Raw genomic sequence first — 23,494 nt, forward strand, 5'->3', positions numbered from 1 at the left:
AAGATTATAAAACTGTGTGAATCAATAACTGCATCACTGTGATGGAAGTACTGGTTCCAATTGCATTACTTAAGTCAAGGACTACCTTGTATTTGCAAATGCTGAAGCATGTTTCATCGCTTTTGTGTGTGTGTATGTGCCTTCAAGTCAGTGTGGACTTCTGCTGACAGCCTGGTCTTAATGTCTGCAGTTTTCTTGGCAAGATTTCAGAAATGGTTTCCCATTGCCTCCTTTCTAGGGTTGATACAGTGATTGGCCCACAGCCATGCAGCTGGCTTTTGTGCTTAAGATGGGACTAGAATTCAAGGTCTCCTGGTTCGAGCCAGTGCCTTAACCACTACACCAAAGTGGCTAATTTTACCACCTTAGCAGGGATGGTTGTTGCAAAGTAAAAAGTAAAACTAGTACTTTAAATTGTGTTGACCAATGAAGGAAAGAAATATACTTTCAGCTCTATATCCTAGCAAACAGTCTAGCTATCTTAGTTTGAATGGAGTGGTTTAGATCCTGAGAACATGAGTGTAAAAACATTTTTGACTATTGCTTTCACTAAACTATGAAACTAGAATTAGTGAAAAGCTTACTATAGTGCAATACAGTATTATTACATTGACATGAAATAATCTAGTTTTATGAACTTGGCTCCATGCTGTTCTCCATTCTAGTTAAGTGTTCGTACCAAAACTATAGGGACGCGGTGGCTCAGTGGGTTAGGATGCTGAGCTTGTCGATCAGAAGGTCGGCAGTTTGGCGGGTCAAATCCCAAGTGCCGCGTAGCAGAGTCAGCGCCTGTTACTCGTCCCAGCTTCTGCCAACCTAGCAGTTCGAAAGCACGTAAAAATGCAAGTAGAAAAGTAGGGACCACTCTGGTGGGAAGGTAACAGCGTTCCATGCGCCTTTGGCGTCTAGTCATGCTGGCCACATGACCACAGAGACGTCCTCGGACAAGCGCTGGCTCTTCGGCTTTGAAACGGAGATGAGCACCGGCCCCTAGTCGGAAACGACTAGCACGCATGTGCGGGGGAACCTTTACCTTTACCTTTACCAAAACTATATAAACACCCAATCATCCAAAGCCTTTTGTAGCATGAAGATCTTCCAATAATTTTATTAATTAAAACTATAACCAGTAGAGTATTCTAAATGTGGCTGTGCCACAGATGAAATGACATTGGCAATTACAGTTTTAGGGTTATATCAAACATGTTGCTGGCAGAAGGAAGTTTATCCTTTCCCATCCAGACTTTGTGTAGCCCTATGGATTCTAGAGTCTCTTCCAACTATCAGAAGAAACCTGGAGGGTAAGGTTTTGGGCACTGCTGGAGAAAAAGGTGATGATGAAGTCACTGTAAACTCCGACACTGAATTATAACATAATTATAACATAAATCGACTGAAAGGACACTTCTACATTTGGTAGTCATCCCATTTATATCACGTTTTCATTCCTAAAAGCAAATTTATTCATTTATTTATAATTGCCCATCTTAGTAAACGACTCTGGGTGGCTCACAATTCAGACACATATATTACAATTAAAACCTTAAAAACATTTTAAAACAATAAAAAACATTAAAAATTCTAATTTGAATACATACATAGCAAGACATCTGGCCTGTTAAGAATATAGTGGGGAGGTGGGGCCCTTGGCACATGTACAGTATATAGCCAGGTCTTTAAAGTTTTACTGAAGGCTAACAGAGTTGGGGGCCATTCTAATCTCTGAAGTTTATTAAACTTTTTAGGGTTTCCTTCACAGTTGGGCTGTGGGGAAAAATCATAATTTATATTGTTACATGTGCAAAAGAAAATGAATTTAGTAATGAGAGATTATTCATTGATGTTGCCTGAACTGGCACTAGCATTAAAATTATAGCCATAGCACCATCTATTGACAACAAAATACCTTGCAACTTACCTGTAAAATAATTATTTGCATAATATTTACAGAAACTAGGTAAGTAACAAAATAATTTAGCTCATGATTTCTAGAATTATTACCTCATTCATGTGAGGACAATCTTATGTTTCATTTATTTAAAATGTTCACAAGGTAAAATGAAGCTGAAGAATTTTATTTTCTGAACAAAATGTAAACATGCAAATTATTGTTAGCTGTGCCTACAGCAGATAGCAATATCTAGCTGATTTTGGCTGATCTCATAAAAGCAAAGTAAGGTGAAACCTGGTTTGTATATGGATGGAAGACCACCAGAAATTCCCAGGGTAATAGACTAGACAGGAAAGTTGTCAAAAACATCGTGAAAAAGGTAGCAGCAAAACTTCAAAACTACATGAACATTGGGAATTTATGTCTTTATTGTTAGCTGTCACAAGCCCTATGATTAAACTTCATTGACATCATCTGTGCATACTAGTAATAGTATGATAAAGTTCTTAATACAATGGGAGTTTTGAATGAGCATTTGAAAGCCTAGCCAGTAACTGGCTTAGAAACAACACAAGTCATTAGTGCATTTCAAATAATTAGAGATTTAGCAATATTTTCAGTCCAGCAGAAACCATGGTTTTGTTTGTTTGTTTGTTCGGTCATTCATTACACTTCTAACCTGCCCATCTCAAAGGACATGATAACGCCTATGTATTAGGAATACTGTTTAATTCCAGAAAATTAAATTAATTAAATAAACTGTAGTTAACCATGAGTTGATGTGTTGACCAGGACCATACCAGGAAACATAATTCATACAATTTGTTGCAAATGTACAACTGCATTCAGAAATTGTATTCCTACGCTTACTGTAAGTGTACAACTCTGAATGTATCTTAATACAGTACTTGTCAAAGCATTCAATAGTGCCTTCCTCACACTCCTTTCTGAACAATGTTGCTGGTTTGATGCAAAAATATGTTGGGCACCAACATAATTATTCCAGAGCTCCATATGAAGCCTGAATGTCCTGTTAATCTGCTTTGCATAGATATTCAATTATTTATAAATGATGATTTGTCAGATTTTCAGGGTTCATTATTACTGATTAAAAACAAAAAACAGCAACTTAGTGTAAACCATTGTTTATATTTCTTATAGGAGCATCATGAATAGTTTCATGTACACCAGAATACATTTTTAAAATTCTCTTATTTCAGCATTTCATAGATACTGTACTAACCCAGTACTACACTAGGCTATTTTTAGAAGACAACTCACACATTTAATAAATAAAGTATAGAACATGAAAGAAGGTGGATAGAAAGCATTCTCCTAATACAGGGGTGTCAAACTCAATTTCATTGAGGGCCACATCAGCACTGCAGTTGCCCTCAAGGGGCCGGGTGGGCATGGCCTACTGGTGGGCGTGTCCTACTGGGTGGGCATGGCTAAAGTACGTATGGCCTACTGGGTGGGCATGGCCAGCTCTACATCGTTCACATCAAGGGTGCCTATGGGGGTCTGGGCAGGAGTGGGACAGATCTGAGGTCTCTGGTAGAAGGAGGGTCTCTGGGCCAGGGCCAAGGCAGTGGGGGCCGTTCCCTCACTGTTTTCAGGATGGCTTTGTGGGCCACATGAAACCACTTTGCGGGCCGAATCCGGCCCCCGGGCCTTGTGTTTGACATGCCTGTCCTAATAGAATCAAAGTCATCCAGTAAAGCTGATTGGTAGCAGATTCAGACTGGAAGAGAAATACTTTTCACTTGGTGTGTAATTAAATTATGCAATTTGCTTCTTTGAGATGTAAAGTCAGCAATCAGACAAGAATGTTATAAAACCAATTTAATGAAATTCACAAATCAGGACTGACAGTATCCAAAACGGGTGTAATGGTGATCGACAATGGAGATAACAAATGTTATGCTAGCATTCTTTTGGGCCAAACCAAGGGCGGGTGGCACTTTAACACAATAGAGGGGAAAGGCTAATGTTATACTTTGGTTTCATGCATGCCATACACTCTCTTTCTTTTCAGTCTGTGCCAGCTGATCTTTAGAGCTGCCTTGCATAATAATACTTTTTTTTTTTTGCAATCATGGAACATAAAGGAGGAGATAAAACTAAACCCTGGATATATTTTAAAAGGGATTTTATAGCTACGTTCTCAAATATTATTTCATTAGTTTTTTTTCACAACAAAGCCCAGAAATTATTAAAGGTTTGTTTAATGAGCAAACCAAATTTTGTTCACTAGCTCATGAACTTTGAACATCTGGATTTTGTCAACAAAAGTGTGTGAGTTTTACTGTCAGGAATGTGATTTAAAAACATTATCCCATGAATGTTGTAACAACAATTTTTTTGCTCTGTGGCCTGACAAACATTTTGGCTTATATTCAGAACTACCTTGGAAATGGGATATTTCCTGTTAGCCATATAGAGAATCAAACCACCAAAATGCTGAGACTGTATTTTGGTAACTGATATATGCAACGAAAACAAAATCTGTTCCAGAATTCCCTGGAAAAAATTGTAATTATTCTCAAGTGTCTGCTTTAGCCTGGATTGTAATCAGAGCCTTGCTGCAGAAAATGTGAATCTTTGCATGTTTTCCGCTTGATAATAATAGGAGAAAGAAATCAACAAAAGCTTTAGCTTTTTTTAACTTTACGGAAGAATCACATTTTATTTGCAGATGCCACCCTCATAATAGGATTAAATTTACCTAATTTCAGTTGAATAAATACAAATAGGCCTTTTAAAGGGAATTGTTTCAGTTCTTTCTAATTCTGAACAGAACTGGACACATTTTGCAGTCATAGTTGCTATCAATTTTCAGGAAAAGTAATGAAAATTTTATGTTAGTCCCTGAAGTTTGTCCCCCACCCCACTGCCCCATTTTGTCACAAATTAATCAACCATATTTTTGGTTTATGCTTTTATGCAAACAACAGCTGTGAAGTTAAATTGTAATGTGTTGTACAATCCTATAATATTTTTATTACATAATATAGGTAAGAACCTCATATGAAGATAACCAACAAAATACTGGATTTTTGGGTTTGGATTTTTAAGATTACTCTTCTGCTATGTAATTTGCTTTACTGGTGTTCCTATTCTTTTTTCATTATAGCATGCATTGTATACACTAATAAAATATTGTTGTCTAATATATATTTTGAAATAATCATTGCAAGCCACCTTATTTTTTAAAAAAACCCACAGGATATTCAAATGATTTATTTATTTAAAGGTTTGTATCATGTTTGTTTTGTTGTACTGTAAAGCAGGCCTAATTATCAAGCCACAATGTAGTTCTTTCCCGTAAAACTCTGCTGTTCCTAGGAGATGCAAAAGTGATACTACATTTACTGTGTTACAAAAACTTAAAGTGTTATTTTTCCAACTACCTAAGATCAACTATTCAAGCTTCATTCTTCTGTACTGTTTCTAGAGACTGTTCACTTTTGATCCTCACCTGGCACTCAGCTCTCACCTGTGGCTCTAAGTAGCTGTATCATGCACAGTAGCCATACCATGGTAAACCATCCTGAAAGACAGACCAAATCAGGTAAGGATAGCTGATGGATCTTTCACTCTCAGTGAGATAGGGTATCTGTCTATTTCATGGTATGAAGACTAGCCTTGGCTGCTTGAATGGAGGAGACTGATCCAATGGTCAAGAAGGCAAGCCCAGAAAGTGTAAGGAACAGATATCTTGGTCATCCACTGCATCAGAAGAGGTCTCCAGTTATAACAATTCTCTGTGCCACTGGAATAAGGTCTCTTCTGCTGAGACAGTGGGGCTGTCCTGTACAACGGCTGTTCCACATAAGACTCCTCATGCACAGGTTTCTGTTGTGCAATTCATCTTCATCTACAATACATCTGCAAAGCCTTTCAGTTCAAACTTAATTTGTTGAGTCCCGCAGTAATAGGGGAGTGGCAAAGCAACAGGTGGAGATGACCAGCAGCAGTTGTAGTTACAAATATGCAGGTGGGCAACCCTTGGACCCAGTGGTCATTCATCTCTGGATAGCACTGCCCATCCTTGCAAGAGGAAGGTGGTTTAGCAAAGGTAACCTATATGAATTTTTTTTAGAAAGAGAAACCACAGACTGACAACAAAAACTAAGGAGTAGAACTACTCCGCTAAAGAACATCCCTATCCCATTCACTGGAATAAATGAATATGTCATGAAGTTCTGCTTTCCTTTCAGCAAGTCTTGGTTTATCACCACTATCGGTGCCTATGCTCCAACTCTCACAAGTTCAGACAAGACAAGGAAGCTTTCCACAAGGACCTAGACCAGATGATCTGAATAACCCCCTGCCAGAGTCAAACTCCTTAGCAACTTCAACAATAGGAGGGGACAGACAGTGACAATTGGAACAGAGTCCTTGGGAGACATAGGGAAAGAAAATAGCAACAACCTGCTGCTTCTGAGCCAATGTTTCAAGTATAACTTGTCTATCACTAACACTATGTTCAGACTTGCAAACAAGTACAGTACAAAATTACCTGGATGCATCACAGATCCAAACACTGGCACTTACTTATGTCATAGTATATCAGTGTGATCTTAAAGAGGTCACCATTATCTAAGGCATGTGATGTGCTAAGTGCTAGACAGAGCACAGGCTGGTCTGATCAGTCCTCAGCCTCAACTGAATCCATTTACATTGTAAGCAACCACGGGCTGTCAGAAAGTCATTCAACATCAGCAGACTACACGGCCAAGACTGTCGAATGTTTCCATGATGTACCTAATAAAAAGCTCCCCGGCAATTTACTACTTGTAGGAACCTGTTCTGAACCTGGATGCAGTTTAAAGACTTCATCATATGGACTGAAAATCCAGGCACATCAAGACCTGTTAGATGAAAATCACAAATCATTTCAGCAGCCTTCCAGACCAAGAACAAGGCTGGCAGAATGAACCATCATCTGTCTCAAAGAAAGACAAGTTAAAGCATCTCTAATCCAAAGTACAAATGAAACTACAAGAAATGAAGGATGAAAGGTGGCCAAAGAAGGCTGAGCAGGTGGAACACTATGCAGACTTGCATGCCACCACAGAGTTCTTCAGCACCATAAAGTCAGTTTATAGCCCTTCTAAATTAGATGCTCCTCCTTGCTGTCATCTGATGGATCAAGCCTGATGAAAGACAAGAAAGGACTGAAAAGCTGTTGGGCTGAACACTTTTCCAATTTTCCAACTAGGCCATTCACAGTTGATCGTGATATGTTACAGAAGATTCCTCAGCTGCCACTCTTGGATGTCTCAGACCCGCCTCCTTCTACTGATGAAATTAAGAAAGTGATCTTGCAGATGAGCTGAAATAAAGCAATGGGGCAGGTTGGCATTCCTGCTGAGAACTGGAAGATATTTGGCCCATGGAGAAGATGCCTGATGACTTCTGTGATGCCTTTCTTCATTACAGCTCTCTATAAAAATAATGGAAGCAAATCAAGACTGCAGAACCTCTAGAGCAGGGGTGTCAAACTCAATTTCATTGAGGGCCGCATCAGCATTGTGGTTGCCCTCAGGGGGCCGGGTGGGTGTGGCCTGGGTGGGCATGGCCTACTGGGTGGGTGTGGCTAAAGTGCGTATGGCCTACTGGGTGAGCATGGCCAGCTCTACATCGTTCGTATCAAGGGTGCCTATGGGGGCCTGGGCAGGAGTGGGACAGATCTGAGGGTCTCTGGCAGGAGGGTCTCTGGGCCAGGGCCAAGGCAGTGGGGGCCGTTCCCTCACTGTTTCCAGGATGGCTTCGTGGGCCGCATGAAACCACTTCGCGGGCCGGATCTGGCCCCTGGGCCTTGTGTTTGACATGTCTGCTTTAGAGGTATCTCACTGCTGTCCACTGCAGGCAGGATCTTCACCCGCATTCTCAACAGATTTGTCCCCAACTCAGAAAGGAACCTGTCAGAGGCGCAGTGTGGCTGTTGGCCAGAATGGAACATTGCAGACATACAGTATTTATCATGAGGCAAATCCAGAAATGCATTGAGCAGAACAAGCCTCTTTATTCTGTCTTCATTGACCTAAGGAAGGCATTTGACTCTGTAAACCGGGAGGCTCACAAAGGTGATAAATTGGCTGCATTTGCCATTTCCAATGGAGTAAATCAGGACTGTGTACTAGCCCCAGTCCTATTCAATTTGTTCTTCACTTACAGGTTGTCATTTGCTTTCCACGATCCAAAGGAAGGAAGGTACAGCAGGTACCGGTTGGATGGCTCTCTTTTTGACCTTCACTGCTTGAATGCATGGACAAGGTCAAGGAACCATCTTTGCTGATAACTATGCACTCCGAGCACACAAAGACAGCAATCTACTGATGATGCTGAACAAATTTTCCAAAGCTGCTATGCTCTTCAGCTTAACCATCTGCCTGAACAAAATTGAAGTATTTTACCAGCCCGTACCAAATACCAAGCTCATAGAATCAGAGGTCACCTACTTGACAAATATAAACAGAATCAAATACCTAGGAAGCATCATTTCTAGCGATGGGTCTTTGGACAAAGAAATTGACTCCAGGATCAGCAAGGCCAGCCAGGCACTGGGCTGGCTGCGTGGCTGTGTACTAGAATGCTCAATCAACACAACACCTGTACTTTTACAAAGCTAAAAAACCCGAGTGCTGGTTACCCTTTCCCTACTAAATCCCCCAAAATAAGCCCTATTCTGAAAATAAGCCCTAGCTTGATTTTTTTGGGGTGGGCATAATAATAATAATAATAATAATAATAATAATAATAATAATAATAATAATAATAATAGTAATAATAAAGTTGGAAGGGACCTTGGAGGTCATCTAGTCCAACCCCCTGCTCAGGCAGGAAACCTTATACCATTTCAGGCAAATGGCTGTCCAGTCTCCTCTTAAAAACCTCCAGTGTTGGAGCATTCACCACCTCTGGAGGCAGGTTGTTCCACTGGTTAATTGTTCTAACTGTCAGGAAGTTTCTCCTTAGTTCTAGGTTGCTTCTCTCCTTGACTAGTTTCCATCCGTTGCTTCTTGTCCTGCTTTCAGGTGCTTTGGAGAATAGCTTGACTCAGTGGCGTAGCGTGGGGGGTGCAGGGGGGGCCAGCCGCACCGGGCGCAACTTCTGGGGGGGGCGCGCTCGACGGCGCCGGGATCCGGCAGGGCGGAGGCACCGGAGCCCCAGCCGGGAAGGGCCTGACGCCCCATGGCGTGCCACACACACACACACACACACAAACACACAACCACACAGCGTGACTCCTCCTTCGGGCCGCTCCGCCTTCGCTCCGGCGCTGGACGGAAGCCTTCTCTCCCTCCTCCCCCCCCGCAAAGGAGAAGGCGGCTCCTGAGCGTGCACAGAGCACGGCCCTCCTGCAAGCCCGGGGCTCCGCTGCGGAGGCTCTCCCAAGGCGCTCCCGGGGTTGCCAAAGGCGGGGGGGCGCGGCGGGGCTTGAAAGAGGGTGGATTTCCCGCGGGGGGAGGATCGCTGCAGCGTCTCTCCGGGGGTCCCTGCTCTGGAACGAAAGCTGCGTCGGCAGGTTGCCGATCCAACCGTGCATCGGTGATCGGGACCGCCCCCCCCGACACACGTCGCCAGCAGCGAGAGTTTCCAGCCAGGCCGGCGAATCTTTGGGGTGAGGTGCCAAAGAGAAGGAGGCGGCTTGGCTTGGATAAGCAGCGTCTGGGCAGAAAATAGGTCGGGCGCCGCAGCAAGTATGAATTCCTGGGGTTCAGCCTAAGCAGGCAAAGCTGCAGGGTGGGTTGGTTGGCTTTTCCGGCTTTGGAATAACCTTGGGAAGCTGAGGCATTGTAAGTTGGAAGTCATTGTTTGTCGCCTAACATGTTGGGTCAACCCCACGCCACATGCTAAGCCATAAACCGTGGTTGGTATCCAGGGTTTAGGACAAGATGGAGAAAACTAGCCAATTGTGGGATCATAAATCTTGATGAAGCCCATCATCGCTCCATGTGATGTATGCACTCAATCTACAAACATAGTCCAAGCCTATTCACATCTGTTGTAAGGTCATTCTCTCGTGGGGTTTATCCTGACGTCCACTAAGAGTGGAACAAACATGCCCCATTAACCATTTTCAACGCCATGTCCTCTCTTTGTCTCATCCTAAATCACAGCTGAGGCACCTTAAAGTTGCCTTGTTTCAGTGTTAAACTAGCATTTTCCCTCTTCTCCAGAGACCCTTTTTTGCCTTGAACCTAACTCAGGGGTAGGCAACCTTGGCTCTTTTATGACTCATGGACTTCAACTCCCAGAATTCCTGAGCTAGTGGAAGAGACTCGTGTGCTAAAATCCACAGGTTAGGGGGCGCAAATTACTTGCCTTGCCCCGGGTGCTGACAACCCACGCTACGCCACTGGCTTGACTCCCTCTTCTTTGTGGTAGCCCCTGAGATATTGGAACACTGCTATCATGTCACCCCTCACCCTTCTCTTCATTAAACTACACATACCCAATTCCAGCAACTGTTCCCTATATGTTTTAGCCTCCAGCCCCCTAATCATCTTTGTTGCTCTTCTCTGTACCCTTTCTAGAGTCTCGACATCTTTTTTACATCGTGGTGACCAAAACTGGATGCAGTATTCCAGGTGTGGCCTTACCAAAGCATTGTAAAGTGGTATTAGTACTTCACCTGATCTTGATTCTATCCCTCTGTTAATGCAGCCTAGCACTGTGTTGGCTTTTTTGGCAGCTGCAGCACACTGCTGGCTCATATTGAAGTGATTGTCTACTAAGACTCCGAGATCCCTCTCACAGTTACTACTATTGAGCAAGGTACTACCTATACTATACCTATGCATTTGATTTTTCCTGCCTAAGTGTAGAACCTTACTTTTTTCACCATTGAATTTCATTTTGTTAGATAATGCCCAGTGTTCGAGTCTCTCCAGATCCTTCTGTATCTTAAGCCTATCTTCTGGAGTATTGGCTATTCCTGCCAGCTTGGTGTCGTCTGCAAATTTGATGAGTTCCCCATCTATCCCCTCATCCAAATCATTAATGAAGATATTGAAGATAAACCCTACCCCCAAAATAAGCCCTAGTTAAGGCCCTGCCAACCTGGCCACCTCTTCCCTTTCACTCCGCTTCTGAGCCAGACTGCTGACGCTTTCGGCTCCCTGGCCGTCTTCACGGTTCTGCCCACACAGCCACCAAAGTGGCAGGCGGAGCCCTGGAGGGTTGGGGAGGGTGCTGAAGCAAGCAGGCATCCTGCTTGCAGCGCCCATGCCAGTTGCCCCTTCCCCATTGCAATTCTGCACTGTCACATGCAGGGAAACAAAAGAAGCTTATGGGACTTATCAGTCAGACCTTCCAACTTCTCACGAAAGATCTCATGAAGTTGGAAGGTCTGATTGAACTTTTTTTGTTTCCCTGCACGTGACGGTGGAGAAACACAATGGAGAAACATGACAGAGCTGAAAATCAGGTTGGCAAAGAAATGCTTGGGGGAAGCAAGGACATCTGGGCAATGGTGGGGCAAGCTCTCCAGCTGCGTAGCGATGGAGAAACACAATGGAGTTGGAAAGCAGGTGGCAAGGCAACCCCCCACAAGGGCGCCAGGTGCTGAAGTGGGCCCGTCTCTCCCCAGCAGCTACCCAGGCCCACCAGAGGGAAGGCCAGCATCTACTGAAATGCAGCGGCATTCCAGTTCTGGTTAGGAAGGGGCAGCTGGCACGGGTGCTGCAGGCAGGATGTCTGCTCGCTTCACCACCCTCTCTGACCCTCCAGGGCTCTGCCAGTGCTTTGGCCCTGGGCTGCTGCCTCCCTGCTCACCTCTTGGGTGGGGCGGGCCAGGAAGATGGCCCCCAACATCTCTGGGGCCAAGCCCTCCCCTTCCACCTAGAGGAGCATCAGCCTGGCTGCCCCTGCCTTGGAGCCCTTCCTGCTGCCTCCCATAATGGCTTGCCAGGGCTGCAGGGGCAGGCCTGGCACGGGAAGGGCATGTGTGCCCTCTCGAACTCTCATACCTTTAGTTGGTCCACCCCCACGCTCCAAGGTTGGCCCATCGACACCATGCTCTGAAGCTTTGTGTTTCCACCCCAAGCACAGGGCATGCCACGACATGCACTCGCTGCCTGCTGTAAGACATCCCCTGAAAATAAGACCTAATGGGTCTTTTGGTCCAAAAAAAAAAGAAAGACCCAGTCTTATTTTCAGGGAAACATGGTAGATATGTGCCCTGAACTTTGTACTGAAGGCACATCAAACAACTGGAGAAATATCTCACAAGTGTTCTCCGCTCCATCCTTGGCATTCATTGACAAGACCACGTATCCAACTTGGATTGTGTGGAGTCCATCAGCATTGAGTCACTGATTATCAGAATCCAGATTAGATGGGTGGGACAGATCACCAGAATGGATGACTGTTGTATGCCTCACCACTTGCTCTATAGTGTACTGGAGTTTGGAAGAGATCTCAAGGTCAACAATGGAAGAGCTACAAAGACATTGTGACAGAAATCCTACGCCATTGTGATATCCAGCCAAGGGAGCTAGAAGCTGCAGCTGTTGACAAAATATACTGGTGAGCTCTCTATTGTGAACCTCCCATTGCCTTGGAAGATAGGGGCTGCCAAAACTAATAGTGTGGCATCACAAAATAACACCCAGTTATCACAATGGACTTCCAGGGCCCTATTATGTTAACAGGGCTTCCAAACTGGGGCTGCAGAGCCACTTTTATGTCCACAGTTGAAGTGCACAACAGTGCCTTCTTTGAACCTGAAGGACTACCATACAGCTCTTGATAATAAAGTAAACCAAAAGTAATATAGTTTTATATATTATACATTGGAATGTTTTCTGCAAGGTTCTGGAGATTGTTGCTGTTATTTATCTGTAGGGGACTGCATATTCCCAAGATGAAGATACAACTGTTCTTTTGCAGATTCTGTGTACAACATGTTCCTTTTTACTAAGGAAGAAGCAGCAATCCTCAAAAGCATCTGAAGGCAGGACAAGAAGCAACAGATGGAAACTAACCAAAGAGAGCAATCTAGAACTAAGGAGAAATTTCCTGACAGTCAGAACAATTAATCAGTGGAACAAACTGCCTCCAGTAACTGTGAATGCTCCAACACTGGAAGTTTTTTAAGAAGAGACTGGACAACCATTTGTCTGAAATGGTATAGGTTTTCTGCCTGAGCAGGGGTTGGACTAGATGACCTCCAAGGTCACTTCCAATTGTTATTACTGTTATTATTATTATGCAATATCTGCACATGACTTGAAGCTGGTGCTCTTTATATAAGGTACGTTAGCCAACGGAACCGAGGATGTGCAAGGATCCTAATATCTGTCGAAGGAGATTGCTTACTGAGGCCAAACCTGGTTTGAACCTAGACAAAACACTGTGGGAGAGGGATTGTACAAATGTGCATGGGGGGAACACTTGTCTGAAAGAATAAATCGTATGTTTCATTACTATGCTCTATCCCAGGGGTAGGCAACCTCGGCTCTTTTATCACTCATGGACTTCAACTCCCAGAATTCCTGAGTCAGCTATGCTGACTCAGGAATTCTGGGAGTTGAAGTCCATGAGTCATAAAAGAGCCGAGGTTGCCTACCGCTGCTCTATCCTAAGCATACTATTTGTTTGGGTTGAGTAAAGCTACTCCTGCAATGAAGCCGTCTACTCCTCTTCACGAAACCCCCGCCGGCTATTTTTTTTCTGAAGCAAGCCCAATAATTTGATTATACCAATTTTCAAGGGTTGTGCTTCGATTTAAACACATGATTTAAACGCACAATTCGGGCTTAGAGCTGTAACGTGTGTCTGAAACGGGCATTTCCTTGAAAGAACCATTAAGAGGATACAGCGGCGTCGGAACGAAGTAGCTGCGGCAGTGTTTTTTTTCCCCATCCCTTGTCGCCGCCTCCGCGCTCCCGAGCCTCCACAGCACATCCAGCAACACTCGTGTTCACACCCGAGCTTACTGAAAGACCGCAGCCCCTTTCCGGATCATCTCCAAAGCTCCGTGTTAAAGTAGAGGAAATGGTCATTTGCCCTGGGGGGGGGGAGGGGAGGCTCCCCCGGGGTCTCGTTTGTTGCAACCACTTCTTGGAGCTTCCAGAAATTTGCAGTTCCAACTCCTGGCAAATACAAAGCCGCAACGCCGCCGATTCATAAAACGCGAACGCCCCTCAGCTTAACAAGCAAGCTTTTCCCCACCCGGTTTCCGAACCAGCCCAGCCCAGCCCCAGGAAAGGCGCCGCAGCTGTAAGGCTCGCACCGAAGGCCCGCCCTCGCCATCTTCTGGAGTCGCCTTTAATCCCGCCCCCTTCGCCCTGGGCGGGTCGACTGGTGGGTTAGGCCGGCGCTCGCCAGGCCGAAGGAAGGGGGCTGGGAGCAGCCATGATGGTAGGTGCTCGGGGAGCTGAGGGCGAGGGCTGGCCGGCTCGCCACGCCACTAACCTCTGTCTCGCTTTCTTCTCTCTTCCCTTTCCTTTCGGGGGATGCCTCCGACCCCCCCCCCCGCCTCGTGCTTCGCCACCGCCCTTGCTGGGGACAGGAAGGCTCGGACGACGGCCCAGATTTCCTCTCCGAGGAGGACCGAGGAGTAAGTGCTGCCTTTGCAGATAGTGGTGGGGGAGGGGGGGGAGGAGGTTGTCCCCACCTGGTCGCGGGCAGTTTCATTTAGCCGCGGGGGGTGGGGGGGTGGGGGGGCGGATGGGTCGGCGGGGAGGGGGGGTTTCCCGCCACTGACCCCCTTCGGAGCTGCGGGGCTGCCGAGGCCGGAGTGGGGGGTGGGGGTGGGAAGGGAGAGGAGGGCCTTTTCCTGGGCAGCCTCGTCTCGCGGAACCGGGAACGGGCCGCGGTCGCTTCTTTTGCCCCAGCTTTGCTTTTGTCAATAATCCCTGGCTGCTTGTGCCAGTTCTTAGGGAGTTTTCTTTTAAGGTTTGTAAAGTCGGGACTAAAAAATTAATAACCACCGTATCGAGAAAAGCTGTAATTACGTCAAGGGCAACCGGAATACTCGTTTCCTTTCGGATTATGGTTTGCTGTGAGAGTGTAAATGTGTGTGTAATTCAAAAGAGCAATAGCGATTTCATTTGTTTTTAGCCGGTTTCGTGAAATAAGCTCATGTAATTTACCAGAAATAATAACAATAATAATAATAAGCTGGAAGGGACCTTGGAGGTCATCTAGTCCAACCCCCTGCTCAGGCAGGAAACCTTATACCATTTCAGGCAAATGGCTGTCCAGTCTCTTCTTAAAAACTTCCAGTGTTGGAGCATTCACCGCTTCTGGAGGCAGGTTGTTCCACTGGTTAATTGTTCTAACTGTCAGGAAGTTTCTCCTTAGTTCTAGGTTGCTTCTCTCCTTGACTAGTTTCCATCACAGACCACAGTTAAGAGACTAGAGTAAATATCTTCCCATAACATGCTAAAGCAAAAGATACTTAACTTGATGGGTTTGGTTCATAATTAGCCTAAGGCGTAATGCAATTTGTTTGATTTTGGTTTAGCCATTTGTGTACCCTGGTTTTTGGTTTAAACAGTAGTTTAGCTATAGCCTTAGCATAACTCCTTAATTTCCCAAAGGGGAATTCAAAGAATTAAAATAATACATACTGTGTTCTTTCCCATTTTATCCTTGCAATAATCTTGCAAATTATATTAGGTGAAAGCTATTGCTTCTCCAGACCAGTTGGACTATTTAATTATGATTTCAGAGTTATATCTTGGTTAGACTCCTATAGCTACCATGCTAAGTGTTATTTATTTTTTATTTTTTAATTCCATTTATATCCCGCCCTTCTCCGAAGACTCAGGGCGGCTTACAAGCTTATTTGACTTAGAGAGTTATAAGGATATATTGTGTGGTGTTCATTGCAAGAGCCAGAGAAACAGTGATAGTCAAATATTTTAGAAACTTTATATATAAAGAGAAAATTATAGAAAGAAATATCAAGTAGAACTAAACTATAAACTAGTTAAGGTGAATTTTGCCATAGAATAATGAGCTAAGCAAAAATGGACTCCTTACAGTGATAATTCTTAATTCTCTCCATTTGTTATAAAATTCAGTTTTTCAGAAGTGCAGAAATTAGATATATTAGTGGATTTCAGGTGATTGGCAGTACATTAGCCTGAATTCCTGATTCCCAATTGTTGTGAAAGCACTACATGAAAATGATAGTCTGTCCTAAATTATAATTCTGAAATGATGAGAGCTTTTTTTGAAGGAGAAAATAAATTGTATTTAACTTTTTAAAACTAATTCAGTGTAAATTAGGCCATTCCTTTTATATAGGCTCCAAATAATGGATTTAAATTTAATTCTTAGAAAAAGTAATACTAGAAATTTAAAAGTGAATACATCTATGGAATGGAAACATCACATTGTCTAGTTGGTTATTTTCTCCTGTTTTCTATTAAGCCTAGAGCAATTAAGGTAATACTGTGCTTTGGAGAAGATTGTGGATTGATCTCAAGTTCTCTATTAGATAACATTAGAATTTTTACTTGCAAAGGCATAGCAGAGATGTTTATGTGATTTCTAAATAGGGATTTAAATATTTATAGAATTTAATATATGGTTTAAAATATATCTTCCACTAAAATAGAGTAATTAGTCCCGAAGTACAAAAGTTTTTCCAATTAGATAGTTATGATATAGATAGTAATCTATTCTCCATATTGGGTGTCAAACTGCCGGCCCACGGCCGAATGTGTCATGCTGAAACAGCATCCACCCCATTGCTGGCAATGTAAAAAAAGTTGTGATACGTCAGGACACGTCATGACACGTCATGTGACATTGCAAGTTTGACACACCTGCTCTATATGCTTCGATGAGGTTGGACTATTTTAAAGTGGCTTGAACCAATGGATGATTAGTTTGTAATTCTATGCGCATGTATCCCATAGCAAGACAATCTGAATTCAGTAAAATTGTGTAATTATGCATAGGATTGTACTTGACAAAATAAATCATATTGTGTCTACATTTTTCTCAATACTAGTTGCTGGATAATATAAGCAGTAGTGCCTTATCTGGTTGGAGTAAACAGCTGAATTAACTACACATTTGGATTAACCCATAGGGCTGTTCTTTTTGGTAAAAATGCTCTGAGATCAGTTTGTCCTGAACAATTCAGCAATTTGATGGAAAATTCTGAATTTACCAGAAGGCATTTCATAGGGAAATCATGCGATGAAAGTAGGAGCCAACCTATTTCAACTTTCATGCCCTTCAGAATTGTTAAATAGAATTCATACTCACCAATCATTGGTTGTAAATTCAGGAAACTGAAATCTATCATATATGAAGAATACCATATTGAGGAAGGGTGGCATTTAGCTATCTAATCTTTCTGCTAGAAGCATGTAACTCAGGCTCTGAATTAAAGAATTTTAATATTTAGAAATAATGATAGAAATAATTTACATTCACAGTACTACTGTATATTATATTTGGTATAATTTTGAGAAGCTGATCCTTCATTTTGAGAACCTGATCCCAACTCTTGGTAGTTTAAAGAGACTTCATTTTGTCTCTCTAACTTCCTGATTTTTATTTCTATTGTTAGTAGAAAATAAGTGCAAGAGTTGGGTACTATAATCTTTCTCCTATGTGCATTGAGATGTTTTTCAAAAACAGTGCATGGCTTTCATATTGCTATTCTATGTTATAAAATATTCAATATCTGAACAACAATTGATTAAATACTCTTGAAGACAGAGTGCTACTATTTAGAGGTGCTTTCTGTTGCTTGCCAGCTGATCCTAAGCAATATTTTTTTTAAAGAATGGATAGTAACATGTTACTATCACTCCAGTTGACAAAAACAAATGCCCTTGTGAAATGCTTTGTTAGAATGTTATAAAGTAAATATTTCATTGCACTAACTGTTACACAATGAGAATAATAGATAAAACATGGCTGCTTGATCAGAAAACTGTTTTCTGGGTAATGTAAGCAAACTTTTTCCCAAAACCTTTTCCTTCATTACCTAAAACTGCTTATGAGAAAGTTTTATCAAACTTCAAGGACCAGTTGTAACTTCCTTCCTTTAGCACTCTCATAATCTCAAACAGATGTTGAATGAATAGTTGTACACTGAGAATTAACAGTATTATAAAATAATATAATTGAATAATCCTTATGTCATTTCAACAAATTACCATTGTAATTTCATTTTTTAATCTTAATATGAATACTTTGGGAGACTTAAACATTTATTTTAGTATCTTTAAAGTAGTGCCGTAATCTTTAAGTCATTTTAAATGTCTTATGGGTAATGGAGTTGTGTGTTGCTAGCCAAAGAAAAATCACTTTTACTCAGTTCTGGCAAATTTACCTAGGTTTGGGAAACACTGGTATAAAACTTCAAGCCTGATTAATGCAGTAGCATTATTTTTGAAGGAAAAAAAATCTTAGGGAAAGGCCTGGACAAGATAATAGAGATATTTGCATACATATGCAGTGCAAAGTTTTACGTGTTATTTAAAAATTGCAGGAATTTGGGACCTTTTACTATAAGTTTGAATGGAAAAAAGGAAGCTGATTCTAATTCTAGAGATTTTTAACAGAAGCTTAAGTTACACTCTAATTTTGTGTCAAACAAGTAATAGAAATATAGGAAATTTACATTGCTGCTTGGAGGTCATTTTTATTTAAGAAAAATCTTTCCTTTGAACCTTACGTCTGATAATTCATAATTAAATCAGGTGTTTTAAATGTGTGATTTAAGTTCTTTTAAAACCATTTCAGACAAATGGTTGTCCTGTCTCTTCTTAAAATCTTCCAGTGTTGGAGCATTCACAATTTCTGGAGGCAGGTTGTTCTACTGAGTAATTGTCCTAACTAAGAAGAAATTTTCTGACAATTAGAACAATTAATCAGTGGAACAACCTGCCTCCAGAAGTTGTGAATGCTTCAACACTGGAAGTTTTTAAGAAGAGACAGTCTGAAATGGTATAGGGTTTCCTGCCTGAGCAGGGGGTTGAAGTCACTACAAGACCTCCACGGTCCCAACTCGATGATGATGATTTATTACATTTCTCTGAATTGTTTTAATATTAAATATGAATGTAGCCCTATATTTTGCTGTACAATTAATCCTTAAACTGAATCTATGCTTCCTCTTGAGGGGAAGGACAGAAAGAGTGGCAATAGTTAAGAGCAGGAGCTGTTGAAAACTGGTGCTAATTAGGAAAATTACCCTGTGGTCATTGCAGGTTTTTGTGGACTTCACTCACACATGTGATCCAAAACTATTTCAAATATCATGCAACACTTACAGCAGAAGCAGCAACTTCTGTTATTGGAGGCAACAAGTTCTTTCTGAGAATTAGTGCCAAAATCTCTAACAGAAGTTAATTGGGAGGTGAAAGAGTCTCTTGTGGACACCCACGAAGTACATGTTGCTCATGAAACACTACTTGCATTTATTTTAGTGTTTTAGAAAAACAATACATCTTTGTAGGGGAGCTAACTAACTCTGTTAAAAATATGTGTTGGGAATTTATGCATTAGTGAATTATTTTATTCCATGGTAGGAATGAAGTTACAAAGGAAGAACTGAAAAATTAAAGTTAAGAGATATGTTCCAATTTGTATCTCTTTTGTGTTTAATATTCTAGTACAGGGCTTTTCAACCTCTTCACCCATTGTACCACTTTTAGGATATGGCAACATCCGAGTACCACCAGTCGCCTAGCAAGGTGTCAAAAAGTTGATGAACAAAAAAAGGGAAAAAAGTGATGAAGTACAGGTAGTCCTCGACTTACAACAGTTCGCTTAGTGACTGTTCGAAGTTACAATGGCACTGAAAAAGTGCCCCTCAAGCCACAGCCGAGCAAGATGCCTGCCTGCCTGGCGGCGTTCTTCCTCCTGTCCGAGGTTTTCATTGTTGTGAGCATTTCTGTTGAGGATTGGCAGCAGGGATGGGGTGGGGGGTATTTGGTTTTTATTCCCATCCCCCCCACCCCCGTCTGCTGGGTGGTTGCAGCAGGTTTGGGTCACTTCACATGACCCTGGGACACTGACCGTTATAAATATGAATCAATGCTGCAACATTCCAGCTGATCGTCGCTTCTTCTGGCTCAGTAGAAGCACCAGGATCAGTGCCGAGCTCCAGCTGGAGCCTGGCGCTGATCCTGGCACTTCCGCAGATCCCTGACAGCCACGAAGAAGCACTGATCCTGGCGCTTCCGCTGAGCCCTGACAGCCCTGCAGATCCAGCTGTCTCTCGCTCTGGCTTGTGCGGTGCTGCCACCGGTTCAGCTCATTCTCCTCCCCTGCTACCACTTTTCTAGGATGGTCGCGTACCACCTGCCAGGTACCAATGTACCACAGGTGGTACCCGTACCACTGGTTGAAAGGCCCTGTTCTAGTACTTAAAATCTCATAGCATCTAATGATATGCTGCAAATCTTTAAGAATAAAAACAAACATGCAATATTTAACCTAACTTACAAACGTTATATTTTAGGTATGAGACCTGTCCTTTAAAAGGATTTCTGCCTGCTATGTATGCAAATATTCTTTAGATGTCAAGCAAAAATACTTGTATTCATGTAAACAATTGTAGTTTTAGCATAATTAATATTTGAATTGTTTGTTACTTTGACTCTGATGTATATTAGTGCATTTCAATTTTCAACATTAGTTGTTTATAATGGGAGAAATCTTCTATTGCCAACATGTAGCAACCAGTATGCTTCCTTGATGCTAATTGAGCCATTAGGCTGGAAAAGGTTCCTAACCTCTGCTATAGAATTCAAATTTTATATCACTACAGATCAGAGGGAATGACAATAACAAATCTGCATATATTTACAAGTAAAATTTATGCTTTGTGTTGCTGACTGCTGTCATTCCCTCTAGTCCAGGGGTGTCAAACTGCTGGCCCACGGGTTTGACACGTCACAAAACCACCATACCCACTCCATTGCCGGCAATGGGGAAAAGGCTCCTATATATTGCGTGACGTCGTGAGTTTGACATGTCTGCTCTAGTCTGTAGTGTTTTATAGTGTCTAATGTTATTTCTAAGCTAAAGTACAATCAAAATCCAATACATTCTAATAACCTTTTGTATCCCTTACTAATTAATTTTCCCTTTTTAGCTTAGAGCTGTTACTGTAGATCTGCAAACTGATGCTGCTTTGCAAGTGGACATTTCAGATGCTCTTAGTGAAAGGGACAAAGTCAAATTCACTGTTCATACAAAGGTAATCCTTGACATTGCTTTTATTTATAGTATAATTGATTTTTTAAAAAGGTAAATCTTATTGTGTGAAGATTAAATGTAGTGAGATCTCATTTTAATGAAGCAGTTATAGAAGGTGCTTTGGTTATATCCAACATAATCAAAAGTCCAGTAAACTGAGACATTCTTATATTTGAGTTGATGGTTATTGGTATAATATGCTTAACATACATATTTTGTCATTGGCGTGATGTAATTTGCAGTATAATGTGGTTAATTTCATGTGAAGTCTGTTGCATTGAGATTCCCAAAAATGGATTTTTACTGTATAATATTTTGATGTCTTAATGCAAGATTAGGTTGATAATACACTTTTACTATGTAATATACATGAACAAAGATTTACTATGCTATGTGCAAGGGAATGGATATCAAACCTGCTCTTGGATTTCTATGTACACCCCCCCCATAGTTGTTTAATTATTTTTTGCTTTGAATGCCATATTTCTGAATCTGTTATGGTTGAGGTATATACCGTATACTTTATTCTGTACTTTACTCTGAAGAGATATTTGTATTATTGTATTGCCATGAGGTAAAGCACTTATTATTTCATTAATTCTATTTTGTTTTGCAGAGTTCTTTACCAAATTTTAAACAAAATGAATTTTCAGTTGTCAGACAACATGAAGAGTTTATCTGGCTTCATGATTCCTTTGTTGAGAATGAAGATTATGCAGGCTACATTGTAAGTAATATTTTTTTTCCAAAGAACTGTAAGAAGAGGATCTGACAGTAGCAAATGTTGCTCCCGTACTTCCTGTTGAAGGCTTGTACCACAGAATGTTTCATAAAACTTTATTCTTCTGAAAATGAACTCAGATGTTTGGAAGAATTCCAGGACACAGTTCTTACTTAGTTTCCCACTTGCTGCATCAGCCTTTTTTGCTGCTTAACCCAGGATCTTTCAGTGTCTTAATATTTCACTTCTGATTTACAAACAATAAGAACAACAAACTGCACTGAAGCATCCAGTTGATTTATTGCTGCAATTAAGAGAGGAGATATTTAGAGATTCTGAAATACTGCTCTTCAATAAAAGGCATAAAAATTATTAGGCTATGGACTTTTGAAGTGTGCAGGTTTTCAATATAATAAAATTACTGTAAAAGTAGGAATATGAAATGTATTACCTGTAACAAAAGGGCAATGATTTAATATGAAGGAAAAGCAACATGCTTTTCGAATGCACTACTAATAGGAATGATTTCTAGTCTTAGAGCCGTGGTGGCGAACCTATGGCATGGGTGCCACAGGTGGCATGTAGAGCCCTCTCTGTGGGCACGTGTGCCCTTGCCCCAGTCCTAGGCCTTCAGCTGGGTTTTATAAAACCTTTTTGCTTTAGGCCTCTGCCGCCGTGTTAAAAAAAGGTTCAATCAATCAATTTCAACTTCTCATGGGGAAAAAAAGTTCTCGCAAAGTTGGAATTGATTGAACTTTTTAGTCCCACTCAGTCTGCCGTTACCACTGCAGCCACACCCACCCAAATGGGCCACACCCACCCAATTGGCCAAACCCACCCAGTACCCGATGATACATAAGTGGGTTTTGGGTTGCAGTTTGGGCACTTGGTCTCTAAAAGGTTCGCCATCACTGTCTTAGAGAATTGTGCTTAATTATTAGAGATTGAATGTTGTAAGAAGTAAAATAAATTTGTCTTTAAAATAGTTAATCAACAATAAGAATATTCTTTTAGCAACACATTTGTATATTTTTAATTGGAATATAAATTCAATTGTACCCATTTGTTTTTATTTCTGCAGCTAAATATTTTAACAATATTTCTTGTTGATTTAGCTGTAGTAGGCAGATTTACTTCAGTGGTCTTTCTTTTTTATACCAAGAGAATAAATTATACTGCTGTAATACCTGGTCAATAAGCAAATAGTTCAGGGTGATTGATATGGGGATATATTGGTAAGAAAGTTTGCCTAAGAGACATTAGAGTTTTTACTTCTTGAAAATTAAATTCCCAGAATAAAAGTACATCTGCTATTGCAATGATAAACGCTTGATAACTATCAAAGCCAAATGAGGAAGATGACACATATTCCTGAGTCCAGTACTTTGATCAGTTTTTCACTGTTGCACAGTGTAGCACTAATTATTTGGGAGGATAATATTACATATTTTATAGCGTATTTTCAGTGAGATCACTATGAAGAAAAAAGTTTTGTTAATTACAAATTGTTAGCTACATTTAATATTTTATATATTCCCAATTAACGACTGAATGGCTAGGGCAGGGTTAGGCAACCTTGGCTCTTTTATGACTCGTGGACTTCAACTCCCAGAATTCCTGAGCCAGCCTTAGGAATTCTGGGAGTTGAAGTCCACGAGTCATAAAAGAGCCAAGGTTGCCTA

General features: G+C 41.6%; 1 protein-coding gene across 1 annotated transcript in view; it reads left to right on the forward strand.

Annotated features, from left to right (window-relative positions):
• Positions 1-14,191: 14,191 nt before the first annotated feature.
• Positions 14,192-23,494, forward strand: part of SNX6 (sorting nexin 6) — a 28,637-nt gene continuing 19,334 nt past the window's right edge. The window contains exons 1-4 of the mRNA XM_081312698.1: positions 14,192-14,269; positions 14,421-14,468; positions 20,988-21,092; positions 21,708-21,818. Of these exons, the coding sequence (XP_081168824.1) occupies positions 14,264-14,269; positions 14,421-14,468; positions 20,988-21,092; positions 21,708-21,818 (270 nt within the window). The 5' untranslated portion in view covers positions 14,192-14,263. The remainder of the gene's footprint in view (positions 14,270-14,420; positions 14,469-20,987; positions 21,093-21,707; positions 21,819-23,494) is intronic.

Source organism: Vipera berus, assembly GCF_964194415.1.
Source record: "Vipera berus genome assembly, chromosome: 1".
Classification (NCBI taxonomy): domain Eukaryota; kingdom Metazoa; phylum Chordata; class Lepidosauria; order Squamata; family Viperidae; genus Vipera; species Vipera berus.